The sequence below is a fragment of the Tachypleus tridentatus genome, chromosome 7 (genome assembly GCF_004210375.1).
Source record: "Tachypleus tridentatus isolate NWPU-2018 chromosome 7, ASM421037v1, whole genome shotgun sequence".
Lineage (NCBI taxonomy): Eukaryota > Metazoa > Arthropoda > Merostomata > Xiphosura > Limulidae > Tachypleus > Tachypleus tridentatus.
Window position 1 is genome coordinate 140,884,970 of NC_134831.1, and position 26,957 is coordinate 140,911,926.

General features: G+C 33.5%; 1 protein-coding gene across 1 annotated transcript in view; it reads left to right on the forward strand.

Moving 5' to 3' along the window:
* LOC143256759 (HEAT repeat-containing protein 3) overlaps window positions 1-26,957 on the forward strand; it is an 84,848-nt gene that overhangs the window by 30,529 nt on the left and 27,362 nt on the right. Inside the window, exons 3-5 of the mRNA XM_076514411.1 lie at window positions 17,942-18,029; window positions 24,631-24,728; window positions 26,735-26,844. Coding sequence (XP_076370526.1) covers window positions 17,942-18,029; window positions 24,631-24,728; window positions 26,735-26,844 — 296 coding nt within the window. The remainder of the gene's footprint in view (window positions 1-17,941; window positions 18,030-24,630; window positions 24,729-26,734; window positions 26,845-26,957) is intronic.

Consider the following 26,957-nt stretch of genomic DNA (forward strand, 5'->3'; position numbering starts at 1 on the left):
GTTAATCTGTTGGGATTTAGCACAGATGACCAAGTTAATGATCAGCTATTTCTGTGTTTCATTCTAAAGTATAATTCAAGTTACCAATTCCACTAATGATGCAACGTACTTGCCAACCAACTTTTCCAAGTCCGAGTTATTACTTGATGCCAGCTTACCAGAATGATTAGCCTTATTAATTAAAACATAGGACTGTGGACCAAGTTTTGTAATCTTTGCCTCTTCTGCATGCTGTATTGTTCCAAAGCATCTGCTGATGATTTGAGTGATTACATATATTTACTCAGAGACATTCCATTTGATAAATTGGCAACTTCCTGTGTTTAGCTTCATACCATTATTCAGTTATAATGGTGGGCATTTCTACATATTAATTATGTGTTCTTTCAGTAATTAGTAATTTCTCACAAAAGGATCATAATAGTCTATCTGGCAAATCCAGGTAAATTTTAAAAAGTTAAACATGAACAAGGCATGTGTCAGACTACATATAATAAAGGTATAAAGAACAGTGTCTATACTTGTTTTGCATTTCCAATACTTGTGATGAGCTAGTGATATGGCAAACACTCAGGCCTACATACATGAATCTGATTCTGTTACATAATATACAGTATTTTCGCATAGTTATATAGTTTTGTTGATGACTCATTGATGACATTAATTGTACAGATAAACTAATCTCAGAGTGATGTCAAGTGTGTTATACTTCAACATGGAATAGTTCCTTTATGTACTCATATAAATTTTACCATATTTACATGGTCAATATACTCTTAAGATTTTAATGCCTGTTACATGAACCAGCCTGGCATTTTAACTTGGATCAAAAAAAAAAGTCATTCCAGAAAGGTTTGAGTTGTTTTGAATAGACACATAAAAGATGTTTGGCACTAGTTTTGAGGTCTAAGTTGCTGGATCAAACATAAGACAATGAGGGTCAACATGGAAAAATTAACTTTTAAATGTATATAAAATGATATAGCATTGAAATGTGCTTGAAATTTTCTAGATGTGTTTGTGAATTTGATGGTTCAAGTATAGGAATTAAGCTATACTGTTGGTCCAGGTTGGATGTGTGAAGAACTTATCCAAGGATATCACAATCAGTTTGAAATACCAGATGCATTGGAGACTTGTAATGTGATTACTGCTTTTACAGTAAAACTGAAAAAAATAAGCATAACAATATCATTAATTTTTAAAGGAAGGGATTGGAATCATATATAAGAAATCATTAGTTTCAGTATTTTGTGAAACTAACGGCACAGTAAAACCCAAGGAAGCAGCATTGAAGCAAATTCACAGTGCATCACTAGATGGTATCTCCAGCATTCTCAAAATAAAAATACTATTTCTGCAATGAAGAATAAATATAAAAAGAATGGTATAATGACCACTATGATCCACCTAAGTATAATACATATAAATTTCTTTTCTTGTTGTTGTTGAAGCTGTGCTGAGCTTTATTCATCGAGATATGTCAAAATAACCCTAAATCACTTGTTTTTGAAATGATTCCTGTTGATTATTCTAAGCTAATTATCATGTGTAGTAGGTGTTAAATATCATGCACCTAAAGATAAATAATATGTGTACTATAAAGTGTGAAATTCTTTTGTTAGGACTGTTTTTATTAGTGAGTGAAACCAAATTTTTGTTTACTAAGTAACCTGCTCAATAGATTTAACCTACATTTCTACAACTGGATCTGCAGTAATTTTTATTCTGAGAAATGAGTTATATTCTTTTATTACACGAGTAATGATAACGCAATTCAAGAGCCAACGTGAATCAAGATACTTTCAATACTTTCATTATTGTAATAAACCTATTAAAATATAGTTCATTTATGAACACTACAGGTTAACACCGGTTGTTTAATGTTGCATAGTGGTCTTTCTTTTTTTGTATTATGCATATTGTATTCAGAATGTGTGAACTTGACTAGGGGATAAAAATGAATTCATAAAGTTTTTTAGGAGATGACTGTATTGCATTACCTACTGGCAGTGTTGATTCAGTTCATGTTATGTTTTAGGAGATGGTTCTGTGTTGCATTACCTACTGGCAGTGTTGATTCATTTCATGTTATATTTCAGGAGATGGTTTTGTGTAGTATTACTTACTGGCAGTGTTGATTCATTTATGTTATGGAGTGTTTAGAACATCGTTGCAATGATATACAATGTCATCAGGAAAATCATCAGATTCGTTGGCAAAAAGGTGTTGACCATTTTTGGCTAATCATCGATCATTCCCATCTCTTTCTGATCATTTTTGGATGCCTGTTTTTTCTAAGTATTTTCCATCAGACAAAGGAACAGATTTCACATTTCCTTTTTACAACATTCCAAGTGCAAAAATCATTATGTAATACTTACTCCATGTGTTTTAAATAAAAGTGAGTTGGTACAGCGATTCAATGTATCTTCACGTAATTTGGCAGGCTTTCAGTAAATGTTATAAATCTTTTGTACAGAAAAAATCAGAATATCTATTAAAGTATTTTTGCCAAATTAAAGATAATGATTTAATAAACGAAGATGAGTATTGGGTACTACAAGTCTTCATTTCTTCTGTTAAAAACATTGCATGCAAAGTAACATAAATTAATAACAAAATGTATATTAACATTTTGTTATTACTGCCATTTAGTTGATTAAATTTGAGAATTTGAAAAAAGCAGTGTAAAGTGTGAAGTATTTAAATAAAACATTGTTAGTAAGAAAGATAAATTACACAAAAGACTATTCATCTTTGTAACAAACCTTTGGTAAAAGTTCAATGTCTAGATGCCTATCATATCGACTGCTGTGATGAGATACACTCCTAGTTTTAATACTTAATTTAACTGCAAGGTGTTTGCAGAATGCCTTTTAATTTATCAATATTTAATAGTAGAACATGCCAAAATTCGACAAAATATGTGGAGTTTTGGTACTTCAAGCCATTTCCAAAAACTGAGAACTGTTGAATTCATGTTGGAAAATTTGTTTACAAAACTGCCTTGTCAACAATAGTTGTACCTTCAAGGATGCATATTTTTGACAAATCAAATGACGGTACCCTTGATAAAACATCTTGGAACGAGTTGTGTGTGTGTGGGGAAGCTCAATTAATGCGACCCTGATGGACAAATGTAGATTCTCCCAAAGTGTTATATCCTTACTAGTAGGAACGTCACCCTAAGGGCGGCTGTTTATGCTAATAACTACTAATTGTAGTAATCATTCTCAATTTAAAAAAATTAGAAAAATTGAACACTTTCTAAAAAGATTTTTTCATACTACACGTGACAAGTCTTGGACTGTGCTCTTGAACCATACACAGATTATTGTATCAAAATGTTTTTATATATCAAAAGTGGTACCATTTATTGAAAAAAATGAGTTTTTTTAAACTCTAGTTCCTCAGTGTTACATTAAAAAATTACATCAGTAAAGATATAATCAGATCCTCACATGCAGCCCTAGTGAAAGTTGTACTCTTGATCTGAGGAGTGTACTTTTGTTTGAAATCGTGCTATAAAGAAATTGATGTTATTCACGTCACGGTTATGTTTATAATTGTCTGAATTTTGAAGACCCAAAGTACGATTTTTTATGGATTTTTTGTTTGTGGTTCCATACGATTGATGGCAAAAGAGTTTTGGTTACACGCATAGATAGTGACATACGCGCTACGTCCATTCTACTAAGAAGATTAACAATTATTCATATGTTACTGTATAACCTACTTTGTATTTTTGTTATTGAAGTGAAACAGAATGGAGTATTTTGAATTATTTTTAATAACTAAAATTTCAACCCAGAAGCGACCATTTCTGTTATTGCAACTTATTATAAGTGCACCAGTGTAACACTCTACAGAACAATCACATTTAAACGATGTTACGTCTTTGCTTCATGTGCATTTTACACACTGATGACTAATAAAATGTCGTCATTCGCAAACATTTTAAATTTTGCGTTTACTGACGGCGAGCTTAGCCATTGTCTGAGACAAATAACTATCACGTTTTTATATTTCTCATTATTAGAAAATTTGTAGTTATAAAAGTTTTATTTAATGTTTATGATTCGCGGATTTAAGCGTTTAATTTCAAGACTAGCATCACTTGAGAGCCTTATATTACCGTATTGGTCCAATTATAAGGCAATGTTTTTTGATCAATAATCAGGCTGTAAGATCCATAGTCACTTTATAATTGCATCCTACTAGAGGCTCTTTCTCACAACTATACCCTGTCGCATTCCTAGATGTCCATACAGCATCCGTCTACGCATGCTCGCCATATGTTTACTCCGTGTCATTGCTAACTCTTGCCACTAATCCACCTACAGACTGTTCAGTTATAGTATTGATTTTACGCACCAAACAAATGACGTTATGATAATTCAGTTTTTTTTATTTCCTGTGATTTCTGAAAGTGGAAATCGTCTTATATTTGATATTGTCCTACAATCGGACCAGTGTGGTACATAACAGGTGTGATGACGTTATAAGACGACAAAATCAGAATTCTGGCTCTAAAAATTGGCAGTTGATTTGGAGTAAGCGGAGGGGCTACTAAACATTTTTTGTATTTTAATGGAAGTTCCTATATGTTTATTGGCTCTGACTTTGAGATGGAATTTGAATTTTTCAGTGCAGGAGGCCTTACATTCTCCACGCGAGTAAAGATATACAAGCCAAGAAAAAAGAGAAACCAGAAGATTACCATGTGTCGTAATCCTGATATTGGTCATTGTCATGTTATTCTGTACAGAAATATTGCTAGGATCTAATAAAATAATTTCACCTGATGCTCAATGCACCAAGATAAATACGATCTTTTAAATTCTTGGGCTAACTAACTCATTATGTCAAGTTGTTGACGTCGAGCAGTGGTTACCGGCATTGTACAGAATATTTTGAAACTTCGTATGAAGATGTTCTTGTATTTCTGCCTTATCTATACGTGTACTAATTTTTATATAGACTACTGTCTAGAAATGTAAAAATACACATTATTACAGAAATCTGAACATCAGATTTGTTGTTACCTTGTATAGTGATTTGTAGTAGCGGAGTAGGATTTGTCATAGCTTATAAATTTGCCGCTGCCCGAAGGCACTTCCTAGGGAAACGTAATAAAATAAATTTTTTGAAAGTGACAAGGGAACGAGATTTTAACTATGAGGAGGCGATTTTTTATTGTCGTTAAGCGGTAGAATAACAGTTACGTAATGTTTTTTCCTTCACGTAATACCCATAATACTCAAGGTCAAGATTTATGTACCTACAGCTTGAATGGAAAAATATCTCGCTTAAGATGTTCACCAACTTGGATAGGTTAACAACCTATAAAAGTTTTTCTACGTTTCTATCTGTTTATCTTGTAAAACACTTTGCACTCGAAATATAATCAGCAATAAAAAAATATTATTTCAAAACAAGATTCCGTGACCGTATTTTATTTTCAGTAGTTTAAAATGCTTCTGTGAAATGCGTCAATGTATAGTTTAACACTCCTACGAAAAGTGGGGCCTAATAGGCACCAGAGCAACTTGAAAGGTTATTAATATTAGGCTAATAATTTTGTATTTAAATGAAATTGCCATTTAAATCCATTAATGAATGGATTAACGAGATTCCCACTGTCCCTATCTACTATCTAGCGAAATCACAGCCAGGGGAACGGGCTTGGAGAAATCAGGACTAGAAACGTCTTTTCGTAGGAGTGTTAAAAAGCTGCATACAAACAGTTGTTTGGGTTTAAGTGGGAAGACAATTTAATTTCCAGTCACTTGGATGTAGCACAGGTCAAATTGAATAGACGGTTATGCTGTTCATCTCGAAGTGATATTTGGGATATGCTATAGTTAAAATGCATAATTTGGTTATAAAAAAGTATATTTTTAACTTCGAAAAAATAACTTTAAAGTAATACGGGATGAAACTGATGCTTATATGTTTTTTGTTGTTTAGTACAAAATTTCTCTTTTCGTATAACGTGAATACATTACAAGCAGAAAAGTGCGAAACAGCCATTTTTTATCAACAATATATATACATATATATATAAAACCCTCTTATCTTTCTTCTTTGTTATTATGAAATTATTCTCTTATTATTCTGAATATAATGATTTCACGTTACCTTCATAATAATAATAATATAGGCTTATTTGGTTTTGGAAGGTAGTAGTAATCTATGAAGTTTTATTGTTGTAATGCTTTCACAGGTATCTATATTGTACAAGTTCGTTTGGTTTTTGGTAGACTAATAATCTACAAAATATAATATTTTAGTTTTATTATTGTAACGTTTTTTTGTATTGGTAGACTACAAAGTATAATTTTTTTATTGTTGCAGAACTTGTTATTAATGACTTGACTGGTAGTAATTACAAAATAATAGGTATTCTGCTGGACTGGTAAAGTTGCCTTTTAAAGATATGTAGTGAATTGTTTTATGTATTTTATTTCAAATATTCAAAGTTCATGTCTTTGAACTTTTTATAAATATGACACCAGTATCAGTTTGCAAGATTATAGTTGTGATATTAATTATAATGCCAAGCCATCAAATATTAAGTTCGTGTTTCTTTTTCATAAATTTATTTTCACTTTGATTTCCAATAAAATCTTGGCGTCGATCCGTTCTGACTATTTGACTGAATAAACTAGACCTTAAAGTGTCAGTTCCGGATTCAGGAATCACGCTATTGTAACTTCCGTTTTAAAATGAAAATAGACAAATTTTGTCCATGTTTAGTAAACAGAAGAGCATGAAATATTTATTTTATTAACATAAAGCCTCAACTGTTTCACTTGTATTTAGATCCACAAGACTAGCGTTTTTATCTACAGTGAACAAAAAAGTCACCCAATTTGGAAACAGGATGATTTGATTTGACTTGCGACGCAACCATGACTAACATTTCGCATGCCAACAACGTTGTCATCATCTTGGTGCAACCATGCAATTATCGTCTGTTACCGTGTTGTGGAATAATCGGAATATTTTTATTTGCTTACAATGTGACAATTTGCGCATTAAATGTAGCACAAGAGAGAACGAGTTTAATGGCATCACAATGAATTTTTAATCTATGTTGAATCAGTTGACAAAAGTACGTTTTATATGATACTATAACTTTGTACCACAATATTTAATGTGCGCGTTATTTCTTTATATGAAAATATAAATTAAAATTTTTGTGGAACAAAATTTAAAGAATAATAAAGTATATAAAATGCTAGCTTTTTTACGAAAAAGACATTCAACAGTCTCAGGTAAAAGTAAAATTATATGGCGTTTTTTTTTATATCAATCATCCAAAGTAAGATATACAATAATTCTCCACTGGATTTTTGGATTTACAATGCTAAGATCTGGTGTTCGACTTCCTGTGGCAAACAGAGCGCACATGTACCATCGTTTCGCCTTGCGCTGTGGGATGGGTTATGTGTATAAGGATAGAATAAAACCAAATATGTTATCAATTTAGGCACATTCTGTGGAAATCAGTCATAATATTGGAATATGGAACGTACACTTGAATTACCTGTATTAAATATAGTTTCGTACTTTAAACAATTGGTATGTTATTAAAATGTCATAATTAAACAAAATATGTCTTCTAAAACATCAGTACAGACTAACGAACATCCATCTCATGGGCCTGTTACCTTCACATCTTTTCGAACACTGCAAATCAAATAAACACAACATAATCATAGAAAACACCCAAATACTAACTAAACAAACAAACTTAAACACGCAAAATTAAAGAAGCCTTACTTGTACAACAACTTAAACCCAAAATAAACCAATACAAAAGAACACCTTTATACCTATATTAATAAATATAATCCAACATCTAAGCATGTCCTCTACATTCCTACACTCAATTACGCAACCGTCTTCAAACATATGGTCAGCTACCGGTCAGTAACCTTTTTTTTCTTTGTGAACCTGACGATGACCGGAGATCGAAACGTTGTTCGCTTTTCTACTAGTTCTTTCTTTATCCATACCAACCGTTTTTAAATATGTAATGGTATTTCGTTTGCTTTCTAAGGTGTTCATCGGATAAAGTTTAAGCAGTGTTTAGTGTGTATGTATCATTATATTGTTTCGGTTTTTACCTGGGGCATAGGTCACAAACAGGGAACCGCAGGAAAATGTCAAACGGCCGTAGCAAATACTTAAAATACACAATACTGTTAAGGAGCTCGGTATCTATTGATTCATCGGGTTGTTTAGGGTCTCTATCGGAATGTTGAGTATTCGCGTAGGGGCGAGGAAACTTGTACTGAGAAAGTTTGGTAAACGAAATTCGCGTTAATCCAAGTTATGTTTCGTGAAACGATAGTAACCAAAAAGTATGCTGAGTTACGGTGAAAAATATGCATCTTTCCTTTAGCGTGATACAATAATAAAATAATTGTTGTCGAGCTCAAAACCTTTTTTAAAAAAATGTGTGTGTGTGTGTGTGTGTGACGCTCAAAATTATCAACTTATTTTGTTATTTCCATTACCGATGGCGTCCACATATTGCATCGTGTTTTGGTGGTTTTATGTTTTTACCTGAAATATTGAATGTAAAGAACTGACCACAAAGATTGGGTGAAATCGCAGATTTTGTATGTAAACTACAAAAAGCATCCTAGCCCTAACTGATGTGATTAATAGCAATATAAACGTGGTTTTTCATATTTTTGTCACTTATACTAATATGGAACTTGTATTAAACAAAGGTCACGTATTTATTAAAACCTGTAGGGCCAATAGGTCTCTCATCGATAATGCTGTATCGATACGAGACTCTTCACGGAATAGAGGAGATAAGACGTCATCTACATATTTGTTGTGCTTCTCAAACCATCATTAAAATTTGAAATACACTTACAAATATAAGTACATGTCTGTTAATGATTTACAAGTTCAAGAAAAAAAACTTTAAAAATAGTATCTTAAAGAGAATAAACCTGACTCGCATATGAAGCAGTCGCCATCTGTTGTCAAGTATAAAATATAATATGTGTGAATAGCGAGATGGAGCTTTTAAAAATTGAGAGGACGCTTTAAAGAGTAAGTGTGAACTGGCTTTGATATCTGTTGGCTCAAGTAGCGCCCTTTGTACACTTATTTTATATACATAAGTCAATACGAAATTATGGACTGTACCTTTGTAACATGTATTACAGTGAAGGATAGGTACTGAGTCCCAAATATTTGTTTTTGTAATAACTTTATTTTTTGATGTAATCATTGTAGGACTTTCGTGTAATAATTGTTGTGTTGTTCAATACTCATAACATAGGTGAATTAATATGTAGAATTATACACGGACCTTTTTTTTACGTTAAAATACATTAAATTGGGACAATTTGTACATTGTTACTCGATTAAGGCTTCGGTGAGATGGCCGAAAGATCGCAAATGGAAGTATTTTAACGTAAAAATAAAAGTCCGTGTATAAGTCCATAAACTGTTATATTGTATTAAAACGAAAATAAACACGTTGGATATTGTGAATCGTATACCACCCTCTCCTATTTCACATTTAGATTACTCCCCCTTCCAAAATAAACTGATATAAATATCAAAAACACTTCTTGATAAATAAAAGTGTAGGAGTTCGACTGTAGTATGTTTAATAATAAAGAACTTTTACAACGTCATTCAGGTATTTACTAAAGTTCAATAGAATTTGAAGAAACTGTGAAAATAAAGAATAATGTTCCATATTCAGCACTGATGAGGCCTTTTCGTTCAATATCAGGGCTCATCAGGCCGGCTGGAATACGATATAGTAGTGATATGGTCGCCGTTTATATGATCGACTTTCATAAACAATAATCAAATCAGTAACCCAAGAGTCGACGGCAGGTGCTGTTGACTGGGAAGCGTCCTTTCCTCTAGGTTAGGCTCGGCAAGGCCAGGTGATTAACGCACTCGACTCGTAATCTAAGGGCCGCAGGCTCTAATCCCCGTATCACCAAATATGCTCGCCCCTTCAACCGTAGGGGTGTTATACTGAGTCGGTCAATCCCACTATTCGTTGGTGAAAGAGTAGCCCAAGAGTTGGCGGTTGGTGGTGATGATTAGCTGCATTACTTCTAGTCTTGCATTGCTAAAATAGGGATGGCTGACCCAGATAACCCTCGTGTAGCTTTGCGCGAAATTCAAAACAAACCAAACTCTCTAGGTTATTATTTTAGATTTGGAGAGAGTTTTGCGAAAGTAGCCTTTGTGCAGCTTTGTGAAAACCATCTTTCTGTGTTTTTTGATGGAGTTTTTGAATAGTTCTGCTCAAATAGCCCTTGTGTAGCTTTGTGAAAACCATCTTTCTGTGTGTTTTTATGGTATTTTTGAACAGTTGTGCTTCCGTTTAAAGCCTTGCGCCTTAAGAAATCAAACAAATTTTACTGCTTGTGTCTTTAAATATTTGATGTTTTTTTCCTATTTGTTAAAATTACAGTCTAAAGAATATTTACTCAGTTATATTTACACACCTACAAACTATTAAACGCAGAGTCATCGGAACCAAGGGTCTGTAGCACCCCCACTTTTAGATATTTAATTTATATAGTAACTGTATATTATATTATTACATTAATAATGTAAGGAGCATGTCTCCTCCAACTCCACACAAATTTTTCAACTTCATTTTACACCACTGGTTAAGGACCTGTGTATGGCCAGTTGGTGAGGGTACTCGAGGGTCATGTGTACAAATTCCCGCCTCTCCAAACATGCCTGTTCTTTCAGCGGTGGGAACGTTATAAATTATAATCAATCTAACTGTACGTTGGTAAAAGAGTAGCCTAAGAGTTGACTGTGGGTAGTTATGTCTAGCTTTTTTTGCTCTAGTCCTCGTGTACCTTTCTCCCTTCCCAAATCAAAACAAACCCAAATCACTTATTAAACATAGATCACATTGGAAAATGCTTAACAAATTTTGCCATAGTAATGAATGTATTTATCTTATAAGAGATACTATTTTCTCTTTGTCTCGTATAAAAATGAGATGATAGTGTGAGAAAAGTTAAATCTTTCTCGAGTATTGGCTTTCTCCTGAGGCGTCGTTCTGTGGTGGAGGTGAAGACTCTGACCTCACTTTTCAACTTCTCAGATGCATGTTACAGGGGGAAACGCAGCCCACATTTCTTCTGTACTGATGAAGACGTCTTTCTGAAATGACATCCGCCCGTTTCTGATTTACGTGCGCAGCAGGGATTCACATATCCTGGGTAAGCAGGACCCATGCACGTGCACGATCTACACCCTTTTCTCTGACAGTAAGATACATGTGGGCTCCCTACCCCTCCGGTCAACATTTACACCCTTCCGTGGTTCTTTATCTTTCTTGTAGACCTGTGAGCGGATCACGTGTTGAACTACTGAGTATGTTTCTGTCACATTAAATAGCGTTCGGTGTAAATAGCTTAATGCGACAGAAGTAGCGAAACATTTTAAAAAGGTGAAAACGGTTTCGATGGCGAAAGTTTGGCCATTTGTTTGCTTGTCAGTGCGCGTAAAGCCATTTCAAAGCCTTGACAAATGTTACTGTTAAAATAACGAGTCAACTCGAAAAACCAAAGACACTTTTTACATATGAGTAGAGATTGGTATCAGAGGTAGAATTACGTCTAGATAATTTAATTGTACGGTTCACTTTGCAGTGGGCTATAAATGCAGATTGGAGCTGAAGGGAATTGGTAATTAACTCCCAAGTTTGCGTGATATATATAACGTTTTCATAGCTTTTCAATGGCAGATGTTTTGAGGCTATAAAAAATGCCGAAGAATAGCGACAAGTCACGAAACCGGATCAACGCGATCACAGTAAATATATGTAAAGTGTAAAATAATGTTTCATTGTATTATTCATGTTGCGTATCATTTTACCTATATTGTATGTATATATTTAAGATTTGTTTTTAAAGTTCACTTAAAGCATTTAAGGTAGCAGAAGGAATAAGGCACGAACTCGAGAATAGACGTTCATTTCAGTAGTTCCAACGCTTTTGTAAATAGGGGTTGCTCATCATCCTACGACGAACCCATTTTTAACTCTCTATTAGCACGGCTTTCTGTCAGACTTCTCACGATATTGATATCTGGTTTAATACTTTGTTGTTAAGTGCCTCAATCAGATTCCATAGATATGTTTGTAACAAGTACAACCGTCCATAAAACGTTGGTCATTCATTGTTTGCCTTAGCTATAATGCTTTCTCATCCGATCTGTTCATTCAAAGTGACCAGGGTATAAGGATTTATTAATTAATTATATTTGACGTTAACTAATTATAATAAAAACGTAAAGTCTCAGTACTGTCAGTAGTGTTTTCTGCCAAGACAGATTTAAGTCTTTTAATTATTATTAATAATAATAATATATCAATATAGAGAATTGTTCTGGTGTTTATAGGCGATATATGTTACATGCTCTGTCTAGTCTTAGGAAGTAGAGACAGTTTTTCTTGTTTATAACGCTAAAATCGGGAGTTCGATTCCCTTCGGTGCACTCAGCAGATAGCGCGATGTGGCTTTGCTATGAGAAAACACAAACACACAGTTTTTCTTTAATTCGCACTGTGTGTATAAACGTACACACACACACATATTACACAGCAACATGCAAATACCAAGCTACTTAAGTAGATACACCAAGTGCCTTAAGAGTCTCCAATGGCACAGCTGTAAATTTGAAGCCTCATTCCACAAAAACCAGGTTTCAATGCTCTTGGTTGGCACAGCACATTGTGTAGCTTTATACTTAATGGTAACACACGTACAAAAACTTATTGAAAGTGAAAAATATACTCGAGTGAAGTATTCTTTTAAACATTTGTCATAAACGCTTCAATCACAGAAGTAAATGTTAAAGAAATATTTTAACTGAGTTTTTTTTCATTTTATAATTACTATTAAAAATACGAAACTAGAGAGAGAAAACTTCAAACACACACTCCTCATGCCAACCATATAACAGAAAAGATAATCTAAAATATTTATTTATCAATTTGTTTATTATAAATTAATAACTTATTTAGTATAAACACTGGTGCTTTTGGCCCGGCATGGCCTGGTGGTTAAAGCACTCGACTCGTAATGTGAGGGTCGTGGTATCGAATCCCCGTCACACCAAACATGCTCGCCCTTTCAGCCGTGGGGGCATTATAATGTGACGGTCAGTCCCATTATTCGTTGGTAAAAGAGTAGCCCAAGAGTTGAGGGTGGGTGGTGATGACTAGCTGCCTTCCCTCTAGTCTTACACTGCAAAAGTAGGGACGGCTAGCGCAGATAGCCCTAGTGTAGCTTTGCGCGAAATTCAAGAACAAACTTGTGTTTTAATAATAACAACATATTCCCTATAATTAAAGTTATTTTAAATATATTAACTTGTAAGTGCTTAAAAAGACTCGTCTCTGGATTATGGTACATAATTTTATTTAACGTTCTTGAAAACCAGGCCATCATAACTTTTAGGATAATGTTTGGTGATCTCAGATTTTTCTTAGCATCGAAAAATAAATAACTTCTAAAACGTAAGGAAATAGAGAGCGAGAAAGTTTTTGTGTGTGAACCATGTGATATAAATTTATATGTCAATTTCATTTAGCCTTGGTATGTATTATGTTGTAGCATAATGTTGGCATTCAGTAGTGTCTTTATAAAGGGAAAGTGTGGGGTTACGTGTCGTTGATTCTTTGTATAAGGGAAATATTTTGTGGTATAACATCGTCACCATTCCATAGTTTCTTTGTATAATGAAAGTATTTTGTGAAGTATGAATTCGTACTATAGAATAATGTCACCATCAGTAGCTTTCCGTATATTTTTCGTAAAATACTAGAAACGGATTTCATCTTTACATTCATGTTGCTTAAAATTAAACCAGTAAAGAATACTGCTAAGCAGAGATGAATCATATAACACTAAAATCATCAGTATTAACTACTTATGGGCCCGGCATGGCCAAGCGTGTTAAGGCGTGCGACTCGTAATCTGAGGGTCGCAGGTTCGCATCCTGGTCGCGCCAAACATGTTCGCCCTTTCAGCCGTGGGGGCGTTATAATGTTACGGTCAATCTCACTATTCGTTGGTAAAAGAGTATCCCAACAGTTGGCGTTGGGTGGTGATGACTAGCTGCCTTCCATCTAGTTTTACACTGCTAAATTAGGGACGGCTAGCACAGATAGCCTTCGAGTAGCTTTGTGCGAAATTCCAAAACAAACAAACAATTAACTACTTACACATTAATATGCCTTATAAATCCTGGCATTTTGCTTCCATGTATTCTTAACTGCTGTATGGTCTTAAATCTGGTAGCAAAACATTCAGCCGCTGTTCCGTATGGTGTTAGGCATTGTTTGATAGGATAATATCACAATCAGCCGTTGTCATGCACGGAATATGTAACGTCGGTGGTGTCACCCTTCGGTGATTTCACTGTTTGGGGTAAGAACTGTATAGAACTTAATATTACTGCTTATTAAATTATTCGAACAGAATATTCGTTGTTTTAAAGCAATTGGCTATTTTACAGCAATGCTGCACGTATGCAGTATGGTAGAGTATACCCAGCTGTTTCTTTTACACGTAAAGTGTATTTTGGTTTAGTGTCGCGTCTACTTAAACATTTGATTTATATAGAGTATGCATTGGTGTGAACTAAGTTAGTGGTTAGCGTACCGGACTGTGAATTTCAGGATCCGCGTCCCGTTCCTTCGAAATAAAAGTTTTAAAACTTAACTAGATACCATAAACCCATTACTTAATTGGAGTTTATGTACATATATCACAGTTATGCTCAAGCACACCCCTTTTTTAATAACTATTTTGTATCTAATACAAGTTGGGCATACAGTCGTTGGAATCCGTCAGTTTAAGCGCCGTATCGAACTGGTTAGAAGTATGTAGGGGTGGACTGATAGCCACAACCGTTCGAAGCATATTTAGCTGTCCCAGCGTCAATTAAAACATGATTGGTTTATTCTGACAACAGAAGTGATTTTTTCAGTATGTTGTTTGTCTGAGACTGTAGTACTTACCTGTTCACTTTGCACCGAGAAATGGGACTGTTGGATGATTAGTACATCTGACTATGTTATGTTTGTGCTAATGGTCTCAAGCGCTAATAACCTATAAGTTAAGTAGATATGACGGCTTGCGGTATTAACGTTTATTTCTAATCCAGGAGGGGTTCTCTCCCACTTCCTAACCCCTCCCCCGTTTCGAGGCCTTTGGTACTGTAAACTACTTTCCTTCTGTTTAGTCTATCCGTTCGAATTAAAGACAGATAACGCAGATGGTAACCCTCTTGTAACATTACACATATATTCGAAAGAAACAAAAAATAATTTAATAGTCGAGTGAGAGTAGATTTCGAAAGTCTGAAAACTGAGAGCTGTTTCCAATACTTGACAGTTTTTATTCTTAAGTAAAATAGTCGACTATTCTAAAGTACTCGAGCTTATGGATTGTTTGAAACCTTTTTTTCCCTTTGTTTTGAACCTTTCACCAAGTTTAATCACAGCATTTACTGACTAAGTTGGACCATAGAAATCAAAATGCAAATATTAGGTAGCTCAGGTTTTCAGTAAATATCAAATGGTGCGAAGATCATGCTGAAAACGTGTTTTATTATTTGAATCCCACCACCATCTATAAATTTGTATAATATTCATTGTACATAGCACTATTACTCGTTGTTTTGTGCACTCAACACGCTTATAAAACGTCATAGAACATCAATAATAAAGCTTAATGTAAACTTTACAAAAAGTAACTAGGCCATGTCGTTAAGAACTGGTGAAATTACATCCAGCAAAATTTTCTCTGAAGTAATCCGGACTTATATTTACATAAATGGTTTATTGCATCATATACTGATTGGACACAGTCATTGATTTAAGCATTCTCATATCTGCACTGCTTTTATTTCAGGGTGCTATTTATACTTTATATTATTGTGTAATTACCTTATATAATTGTTATTGAGTATAGTCATAATTCAGTAACTACTATATGATAACAATGCGTTATTGTAAAATATGAAATAGATTTGTATAGTGTAAATCTCACGTCTTGAATAACGTAGTTGACACGAGAATATTTCAAGAACAAAATGAGAAAACTAAACATTATACTGCCAACAGGTGTGGAAAGGTAATGTGTGATGTTAATCGTAGTCTTGTATATTTCCCGCTTGTAATCAGACTCGTGCTTTCCAAAAATTGTGAAATTTGAACTTCCTATAAAGCTTTATTTATATACAATTGAAACCCGTACGTCATTAGACTTTTTTTTTTGAGATATTTCCATCACGCACAGAATCAGAAGGATACAGGTGGGTGTAAAAAAAATATAGTAAAGCTTTGTGTAATAAATAAATGAAATAGACACAACTCACTTGAATTTAGTAATCTTATTGGGTTAGATGAGTGGAAGCACTTACCAGGTGGCCCGTTGATTTTAAGATTTGAAAGTGTTATGATGACGAGATTACATGACGTTCAATCAACGGCACCGTTGATTAAACTATAAAGACATTACAAGATTCTTATTTATAGAAGCCAAAGTCATGCTTTGAAGTGTACCCAAGGTTTTTTTTACATACACTATTAACCAGTTCATTCATTAAACGAATTGAGGCCTAGTACTCTTGTTGCATACGGCTAGTGTTGTTGGTTTGAGCTTTTAAAAGTACGGAGAAAGAATTTAAGTGTTCAGTATGTCACGTGATTAATCGATTTGTTCTTATTGCTTACATTTTTCTGTTGTTTTAAACCTAAAATTTTGTTAAAAATTTGAAAATTAGATTAAAAGTTGAAACGCGTGAACTCTCACGTTAGCAAGTTTCTTTTTTTTTAATCAATTTTATTTTATGTATAACAAGTTGTAAATAAATACTATAGTAATGGTACATATGCCTGAGGTGAAATGTTTGTTAAAAGGTGTAACGCCATAGTCTAAAGCAACAGAATCGTACGACTTCAATGCTTTCCACCAATCAGAGAAATGAAGGGAATTGGACTGTTGGTCAGGGAACTAAGTGATGTATAGAATATGAAAAAAGAAATGAAATGCTGAATTTAAAATATAAAATCGTTCATCGTCACATGAAAGAAGAAAATGTTAGAAGATATTTTCAGTTTAGAGCAACTGTCACCTTAAAGGTGGTCCCATCTGTAGTGGAATTCTACACTTGTTTTGACAAAGAGGATATCAAATTTATTAAGATGACTTGTATATGCAAGTCTGGTATGGTCTAGTAGTTAGGACTCCCGACTCACAGTTTACTAAACATACTCGTCCTTTCAGTTGTTGGACGTTATAGTGTAACCATCGATCCCATTCTTCGTTGATGAAGAATAGCAAAAGAGTTGGCGATGGGTAATGTTGATCAGCTGTCTTCCCTTAGTCTCCCCGTCACACCAAGCATGCTCGCCCTTTCAGCCGTGGTGGCGTTATAATGTATGGTCAATCCCACTATTCGTTGGTAAAAGAGAACCCGAAAAGTTGGCGGTGGGTATCAATTACTGCCTGCCTTTCCTCTACTCTTTCAGTGCTACACTAGGGACGACTAACACAGATAGTTCTCCTGTAGCTTTGAGCGAAATTCAAAACAAGCAAACTGTTTTTGATACTTCGTAATGTTCACTAACACCAATCATCGTTGTAGTGCCCAAAACAATTCCACAGACAGTTTATCTGAGTTTGAGAAAGAGTTTCACGAACTACCTCTAGGTGAAACTTTCAGAAGTGAAAAGTTTTATCATGTTTTTATTTGTTGTTCATAAGTAACAGCACTGTATTTTTTACTGCATTTTTAAAAAGCCGCCATTCGGTTGAAACCAAAAACGTTGGTGCTGAAATCGTGTGTTCAAACGCAAATGTAGTTTTAATGCCAATTGTGCAATTTATTATTTCAGAAACATAAGTGTTGATGGAGGTCCAGATGCCTGTCAGACAATGGTTGATTTAGACGTAATGACGCCATTGGTGGCGCTTTTACATGAGGTAAATATGATTTGTTATTCTTTTTAATATATATATAAACATTATTGATTATATGTTGATTAAGCACTCTTTCCTGTTAGCCGTTGAATTTTATTTTAACATAATTGTGATTTTAGTATTTAGGAGTGGTTTGAAATTCCTATTACAGTGAGATGCATATCAGTGCTAGAACGGTAGGGGTTTTCCATTAATTTAAGTGCTTGTAAGTCCATAATTTCTGTATACCACAAAACTGGTTTGTGTTGTTAGGTACAGTATTAGCGTTGTAACTATGAGTATTGATAAATTGCCTAATCAGCCCATCCGGAAAAAAAATAATACCCTTAAAAACGTCATATATGTATATACTATTTATGAAGTATAATAGTTTAACCTCGTACGTAGTAACTTAGAAGTATGACAAGATAATAATTCGTGCAATAAGTGCTTTGAGATAATATCAAAGAGAAGCCTATCTCGTGCGTCTCAGCGATAAGTTTGATGGCTTGTAACTTTAGAAATCAGGTTTCTGTATCCCGAGATGAGTAGAGCACAAATAACATTTTGTGTAGTTCTGTGCTTGACAGAAAACAAACAGCATCATCATACTTACATTATTCTCTCAGGTTTCATCCTTTCCTCGCAGCCCAAGCTTTCCCGAAATTCTTAGAAATTGAGAATTTTATTTTTTTAATATGTAAAATGAAGTTAAAGTATCGATTTTTTCATTAGATTTTTACGCCGCCCTTGAACGGTAGGATGTCGCATCTTAATACATTTGTATAGTAAGCCCATATTTTTATAAATATATTTTAGTGTACTTACATTATATACTAATGGCAGACTAATTTATGATCTCTACATGGTTAAACGTCACGTTGTTTAATTAAAAATATATAATATGCAAATTATGAATATATAATAGGTTTTGGCTTATTTTGCATTTGATAACCCTAAACTACCCCTACATTGGTAATTGTTTATAAAGGTTGTGAACTATTATCTAATGGGATTTTTTAATAATTGTTGATAGTAGTATTACTGCAGATTTTCACCTGATAAACCATATGTCGTGCAGAAATACATCATTTGCTTTTATAGATTGTTTGAATAGCAGCAGGAGAAGATTAAGCCTGTTTCGCCACTTTCAGTTTTTATTTTCAAAAGAGGCTTGTATGTTTATAAGAATCAAAGATGGTTTCTAATTCTTGAGTAGGCAATATTAATCGTTTTTGCGTAATTTGTTTCTGTTTCTCTGAATTTTCTAAAATGCATCTCCCTGCCTTTATGACAGCCTTTATGTCTGGCAGGCTGTGTACAGAAAATAAGAGTTTTGACTCTTGAGACTACAAGGCGTGATCCTGTTCTAGACATACAAGTTCCTTAGGGATCTACGAGGTCCTTAGGCCAGTAAGCGAACGCGTGTTTCTGAGAAGATAAGGGCTCTACCGTTTGACTTGAAGCATGCCTTCTGATGGTATGATTTGCCCCGCTGGTGTCGTGAGACCTCATTTTTCTTCTGCATATTCCAACCACGTATAAGTTATTTCAATGATGACTGCAGCAAAACCTCCGGTGAATATATCTCCATATGCACTTTTCCGGAATTTAAAACGCAACTATCTCAAGGGAAACCTGCCATTTTCACCATTTTCCTTTTTCTTTAAAACCAGCAGTGTAATGATGAAAAATAACGAGAAAAATATGGCCACTGAGACTGAAGTTTAATGAGCTAGGAGTCCCGCGAGATACGAGACTAACGCGTGTGGAAGCATTAGTTTGCATGAATTAGTCTCCCTCTAAAGTTCGATTTTGTAGAAGGGGTTTGGAAGGACGCGAAATGAGCTTCGAGTGGCAGGGGAATTTCAGACAGAGGATTAGACAATGTAATAACGAGACTAGAGGAGCGAATACTAATGAGTAGTACTACCTAGGGAAAAGAGAATATAAGATTTATGAATATACAGTACTCTAGTCTTGACTTTCATTTTCTGGGGCTCAACATTAAGGCATTAAGAAGACTTTCTGTTCTTTTCTTTTTAAAGTTTTACAATCTATGTCATCATCTTCCATTTCGATTGGGCACTGTACACCTTATCTATTTGAGTAGCTTTGCAGTTATGTAATCTAACTTGTCAGGTTTTATGTTGTTGTTTTTTTCTGGAAGCAGCGGCTTTTTTTATCCCTTGAGCACGTACAATTCCCACTTTCTCAAGTTCTGAGTGGTTTTGAAATATTTGTTGGATATTTCTGTTTTTTTTTTTTTTATTACTACTATTCGAATTAAAAAGAAAGCAAACATTATTTAGAAAATATGAATATGCAGATACGGGAACGGTTTATTAAAAATTGGACATTTTCATCCAAGACCAGAAAATAGTATGTTTTGTTGGGAATTAAACATTTGTGTGGTAGGTGTCTGTCTGTGTGTGTGTAGATATATAAGTCAAACTAATTTACTGTAGAGAACATAGGTAGGTGTGTGTGTGTAGATATATAAGTCAAACTAATTTACTGTAGAGTACATAGGTAGGTGTGTGTGTGTAGATATATAAGTCAAACTAATTTACTGTAGAGTACATAGGTAGGTGTGTGTGTGTGTGTGTAGATATACAAGTCAAACTAATTTACTGTAGAGTACATAGGTAGGTGTGTGTGTGTAGATATATAAGTCAAACTAATTTACTGTAGAGTACATAGGTAGGTGTGTGTGTGTGTGTAGATATACAAGTCAAACTAATTTACTGTAGAGTACGTAGGTAGGTGTGTGTGTGTGTGTGTAGATATACAAGTCAAACTAATTTACTGTAGAGTACATAGGTAGGTGTGTGTGTGTAGATATACAAGTCAAACTAATTTACTGTAGAGTACGTAGGTAGGTGTGTGTAGATATACAAGTCAAACTAATTTACTGTAGAGTACGTAGGTAGGTGTGTGTGTGTGTAGATATACAAGTCAAACTAATTTACTGTAGAGTACGTAGGTAGGTGTGTGTGTGTGTGTGTAGATATACAAGTCAAACTAATTTACTGTAGAGTACATAGGTAGGTGTGTGTGTGTAGATATACAAGTCAAACTAATTTACTGTAGAGTACGTAGGTAGGTGTGTGTGTGTGTGTAGATATACAAGTCAAACTAATTTACTGTAGAGTACGTAGGTAGGTGTGTGTGTGTGTGTGTGTAGATATACAAGTCAAACTAATTTACTGTAGAGTACGTAGGTAGGTGTGTGTGTGTGTGTGTAGATATACAAGTCAAACTAATTTACTGTAGTCAAAGTATTTACTGTAGGTAGGTAGGTGTGTGTGTGTGTAGATATACAAGTCAAACTAATTTACTGTAGAGTACATAGGTAGGGTGTGTGTGTAGATATACAAGTCAAACTAATTTACTGTAGAGTACGTAGGTAGGTGTGTGTAGATATACAAGTCAAACTAATTTACTGTAGAGTACGTAGGTAGGTGTGTGTAGATATACAAGTCAAACTAATTTACTGTAGAGTACGTAGGTAGGTGTGTGTGTGTAGATATACAAGTCAAACTAATTTACTGTAGAGTACGTAGGTAGGTGTGTGTAGATATACAAGTCAAACTAATTTACTGTAGAGTACATAGGTAGGTGTGTGTGTGTAGATATACAAGTCAAACTAATTTACTGTAGAGTACATAGGTAGGTGTGTGTGTGTAGATATACAAGTCAAACTAATTTACTGTAGAGTACGTAGGTAGGTGTGTGTAGATATACAAGTCAAAGTAATTTACTGTAGAGTACATAGGTAGGTGTGTGTGTGTAGATATACAAGTCAAACTAATTTACTGTAGAGTACGTAGGTAGGTGTGTGTAGATATACAAGTCAAACTAATTTACTGTAGAGTACGTAGGTAGGTGTGTGTAGATATACAAGTCAAACTAATTTACTGTAGAGTACATAGGTAGGTGTCTGTGTAGATATACAAGTCAAACTAATTTACTGTAGAGTACATAGGTAGGTGTCTGTGTAGATATACAAGTCAAACTAATTTACTGTAGAGTACATAGGTAGGTGTGTGTGTGTAGATATACAAGTCAAACTAAACATAGGTAGGTGTGTGTGTGTAGATATACAAGTCAAACTAATTTACTGTAGAGTACATAGGTAGGTGTGTGTGTGTAGATATACAAGTCAAACTAATTTACTGTAGAGTACATAGGTAGGTGTGTGTGTGTAGATATACAAGTCAAACTAATTTACTGTAGAGTACGTAGGTAGGTGTGTGTAGATATACAAGTCAAACTAATTTACTGTAGAGTACGTAGGTAGGTGTGTGTAGATATACAAGTCAAACTAATTTACTGTAGAGTACATAGGTAGGTGTCTGTGTAGATATACAAGTCAAACTAATTTACTGTAGAGTACATAGGTAGGTGTGTGTGTGTAGATATACAAGTCAAACTAATTTACTGTAGAGTACGTAAGTTAAATAGGAAAATATATTTTTGTCGTTCTACTATTTTTTTTTCAATCACTCCGTTTCTTGGTGTAAAGTATCCACATCTGGGAGTTTGGTTTTACTGAATAGTAGATTCTATTCCTCTAAAATGTAAAAAATAGATAAGAAGTCTAGGCTGAGCAAACTGTGCATATAGTGCATTAGTAGAAAAATGTTAAATATAAGTAAGTAATAAAAAATAGGATTACTTGAAGGAATGAATGTAATTATTATAAGAGATAGTATGATCGGGTATAACTTGAAAACTCAGTGTCTGATTAAGGTATGTTTTGTTTTTCTATGATCAAAGTTATGAAGAGTTATTTAAGATACTTTTTTTCGTCTCTCTCTTCTGACGTTTTTCGCGATTTTTTCTTCTTGTGTTTCTCTGACTGAATAACATACACTGTTCCATAAGCCACCATTCATCGGTTCTTCTCTGTGTTAGCTGACAAAGTTTGAAACAGAAATGAACTTTTGTGAATAAATGTCAAGAGCTGTTTAAAAACAAGTTTTTATGTTACCAGTTGGGAGTTACTGAATAATACACGGCAAGTTGTTTTGTATGTTAAAACATTCAAAACTCGGCAAAAAAAGGAGAAAAGAAATAAAAAACTTTCGATGCATTTTTTCAAAGTTTTAAGGATAGAACTGGAAATACTGGAGTCTCTTGAGGACTAAAGAAAAGATAGCTTACATTATTTGTCATTAATGAATATTTTTTTCTCAAGTGTAGCCAAAGTATGCACGCTTCTATTTTCTCATCTCTTGGGTTCTTGAATTTCTCAGCTGTGCCATTATACTCTTCTAAGTAACCGCCGTTTCTGGTAACATTTATAATGTAAATTTTCAATTAGCATTAATAACCCTTGGACTGTAGGTGATCTCCCTAGACTTGTGCATTCTAGTTTTTGGTGTTTTTTTCCGTGTTTGTTAAGTATGCTAACGTGCCTTGCTGGAATACTACTTAGTAGTTGTCACATTTTTAGTTCCCGAATGACTTGGTTTGTCTTGACCGATTAAGAGTTGTTTGTTTTTGTAATACTGTAACCTAGGCATTCACATGGGAGGAATTTCAAAAAAAACAAACAAAAACTCTTCGAATTTTATCTCTGATGGTTTCATATGCCGACATCGTAAAAGTAACTGTTGATTTACATAAACGTTTGGTATTTTACGTGACTTCGGTTTTTGACCAGTTTCTAAAAAAAAACGAAAGAAATAAAACAGTAGGTTTTGCTCATTTATTAGCAAAATATTATAAATGTACATGTAACGAAACTTTGATAATACATTTTATTCAAGTTATAGAATAACAAGTGTGTGTGTGTGTGTGTGGTGACCATGACACGTTATTATATTGTTACATTTAAAGCTGGTATTCATACATTGTGTTAATTTTCTTTCTACATTTTTAAAACCTGTCAAATCAGAGACCACAGTGAAAAGAAGTGAATTACTGGGACATTTATTGTTATTTAACATTTTATTTTCTATCGTAGAAAGTAATGACTATTTGATTTTCATACCTAAATTTATCCAAAAAATAATTTATACTACATGGACATTACTAAAGAACTATCTAACTTGTCTTCGAAAGTTCACTAAGATTGAAATAGAACAAGGATTACGTATTAGTGCTAAATGCTAAAATATTTGTGGCGTGTCAAGGACTATATCCAAAGAAAAATAGTGTATCAATTCAATGATACATAGAAAATAAAAGTAGGTAGGTAAACCTTTTACTACTCCCAAAACGACTTCTATTAGTCAAAGTTCCAAACAAGAATAAGTTGTGTTTGAAGTGGAAACGTATCTGTCATATTTTTGTTCGTACGCATTCTAGTATTGTATGTGGCGCCATCTGTTTGAAGATGCAAAACTTAAATCTTTGTTATTTTGTTTGGTAAACGTGGCTAGCGTGTTTTAATATCCGTTTAACTAATATATATATTGATTGTTTTAAGAAATCCTGTTAAAAAGATTGTGTTAAAATCATACACGCTGTGATATTTCATTGAAAAAATGAATATATTCTGAAAACTCGATGCTCTTAAAAAGCAAGGATGAATAGAAGTATAAAAGCTTTAAAAGTATATCAGTATAAGATATAAGTAATTTGAATACAAATGTATGCGAGAATAAATTTACAGTATAATGGAGACTGGCATCCAGTACTTTCTGCAGAAAGCAAAATTGACTCCAGGTCAGAAATATTTAAAGAAGCTGTTCATTTCTTGTGGAATCTGTGGTAAGTATTTATATTTCTTGCTCAGTGTATTTAGTGAAACTGTAAATTTTAAGTCATGTTTTTTTTTTTATCTGTAGTGTATCTCTTTCTGAGTTAGAGTAAACATTGAGTTCTTTTACATTTCATGTGGCATTTCTCTCTTTTTAAAATGGAAAGCTAGTTTGTTTAGTTTAGAAGAAAAAGTTATTTTTTTGAAACCAGCTTATATTAGAGCAGTTAACTTATGTGTAAAGTTTAGACTTCCAAAATGATAATGTTATTAGATTATATTACAGATATTTCTACAAAAGAAATGATTTTTCTGAGTATCTTGAATTATCAACAACACTTTCAATTGTATATTTGTTATCATTTAAAGATGGTTATAGCTAAGGCCTCTTCTCTAATCGAAAGTTTCTGTTCCACTTAAATAATGATTGTATAGTATTCTAAGAGGTATGATGTTGCATTCCTTTGTTACTATGGTAATTGTACTTTAAATTATGTGCACTGTTAAATGTGTGTTATTGAAGCTTATTTAACCAGCAAAGTATTAACAGTAACTGCTGGAATGGCATACAGTTTAATTTTTTTTTTTTTTAAGTTTTGGAAATGATGAAGTCAGGTTATGAAACCTGTTTTTAATTGCTTTGTAGTACCAAGATAATGAATCACAGAATGTTTTTGATTAGATTTTTTCTTGATATATGATGTTCTTATTACATATGAAGATATCGTAAATGTTAGAAATTAAACCAAGCACACTGTTTTCATTTCAGACACTAGAAGCATGTGAATGTGTACATAATTTTACAATAAGCAAACACTTTTGGATTGTTTACACTGTACATCAAATACAGTGTTTATTCAAGCAGTAATAATAAAAATATGGACATTGTTATTTTGCATCTAGATATTAGCAGATGGTTATTTTTCTTTAGATTATCCATTAACACTTTCTCTGTTGTGTGTTTTCTGTATGCTTGTGTAAAGTATTTTTGTGTTACTCCCATATGATTAACTGTACTCTTTAGTTTGCTTGAGTGAATAATATTAACTTCTTACCAGAGCAAACAGTGCACTTTGAACAGTGCCAAACATTAACCTGGCAATCACTGTAGCTAATTAAATATACTTGTGTTTCTTCTAACAAAGGCGAGATTTCACTGCTTCATCAGTGATGTGCCCATTGAGATTTATTGGGAAATTTGATAGGTAAAAATTATTTTTTCTATTTTAAGATATTCTAATGGTTCAATGAAAGGATTTGCTTAGATTTTTGTATATATCCTAACAAGTTTGTTAAATGCTTCTGTTAACAGAAAAACATTTTAAGACAAAAAAAAAACTCTAAACTATAAAATGTTCAAAATCTGGTAATCAATGAATAAGATTACATGAAATTTTTATTTTAGTATACAAAGCTTTCAGTTATGCTTTAATCTAAAGGTTCAAATATTATCATACAAAAATAAATTCTAAATCATTATAAAAGTTAAAGAAATAGTAGTGTTTTTATAGAATTTCACAAAGAAAACAAAGTTAACTTTTCATGTTTGAATTAACCTGAGATTACAACCTGTGTTTGAATCAAATTATTAAAAAGACTTGAAGCCAGCATCTGTGACTGAGTCAGCTAAAGACTCAAGTTTTCAACCAATGTGGTTTAATCACACTATGTTGCAAAATTTTCGAGATCTCAACCCATGAGTGATTCATTCAAAGCATGTTCAAATATCTGTAATCTCAACAATGGTTAGAAACTTAATACACTGAAATAATATTTAGAGGTGTAGGAAGTACTACAGGCTAATCAGAAGTTTTTTAACTAATTTATTAGAATATAATAATTACTGTTGGAAATTTGGAATTTTATAGTTATTTGTAACAAAAGCAAAATTTTGCCATTTAATAGAACTTCTTAATTTATAGTCTGAAGGTGTGTCTTATTTTGACTGGCAATGTTGTAATCAAAATTAATTAAAAGCTATGGCACATATTAAGTGTTAAATACATTTACTTTCTAGTGAAAGCAGTGAAGCTGCAGTGTTCATCTTTAACAAACAATCTCTTTTGCCTGTTCTGTTGAACTGCTTGAGTCTTGAAACATTTGGAGAGGATATAGTGATACCTGTAGGTAAGTTTTAAATGCTGAGAAAGTCTTTGATCTTCAGTTGTGGCTAGTCCCTTTTTTATGTTTGTATGTTTTCAACTATTAATCAACATGTAATGTTATCTCCCTTTATATAC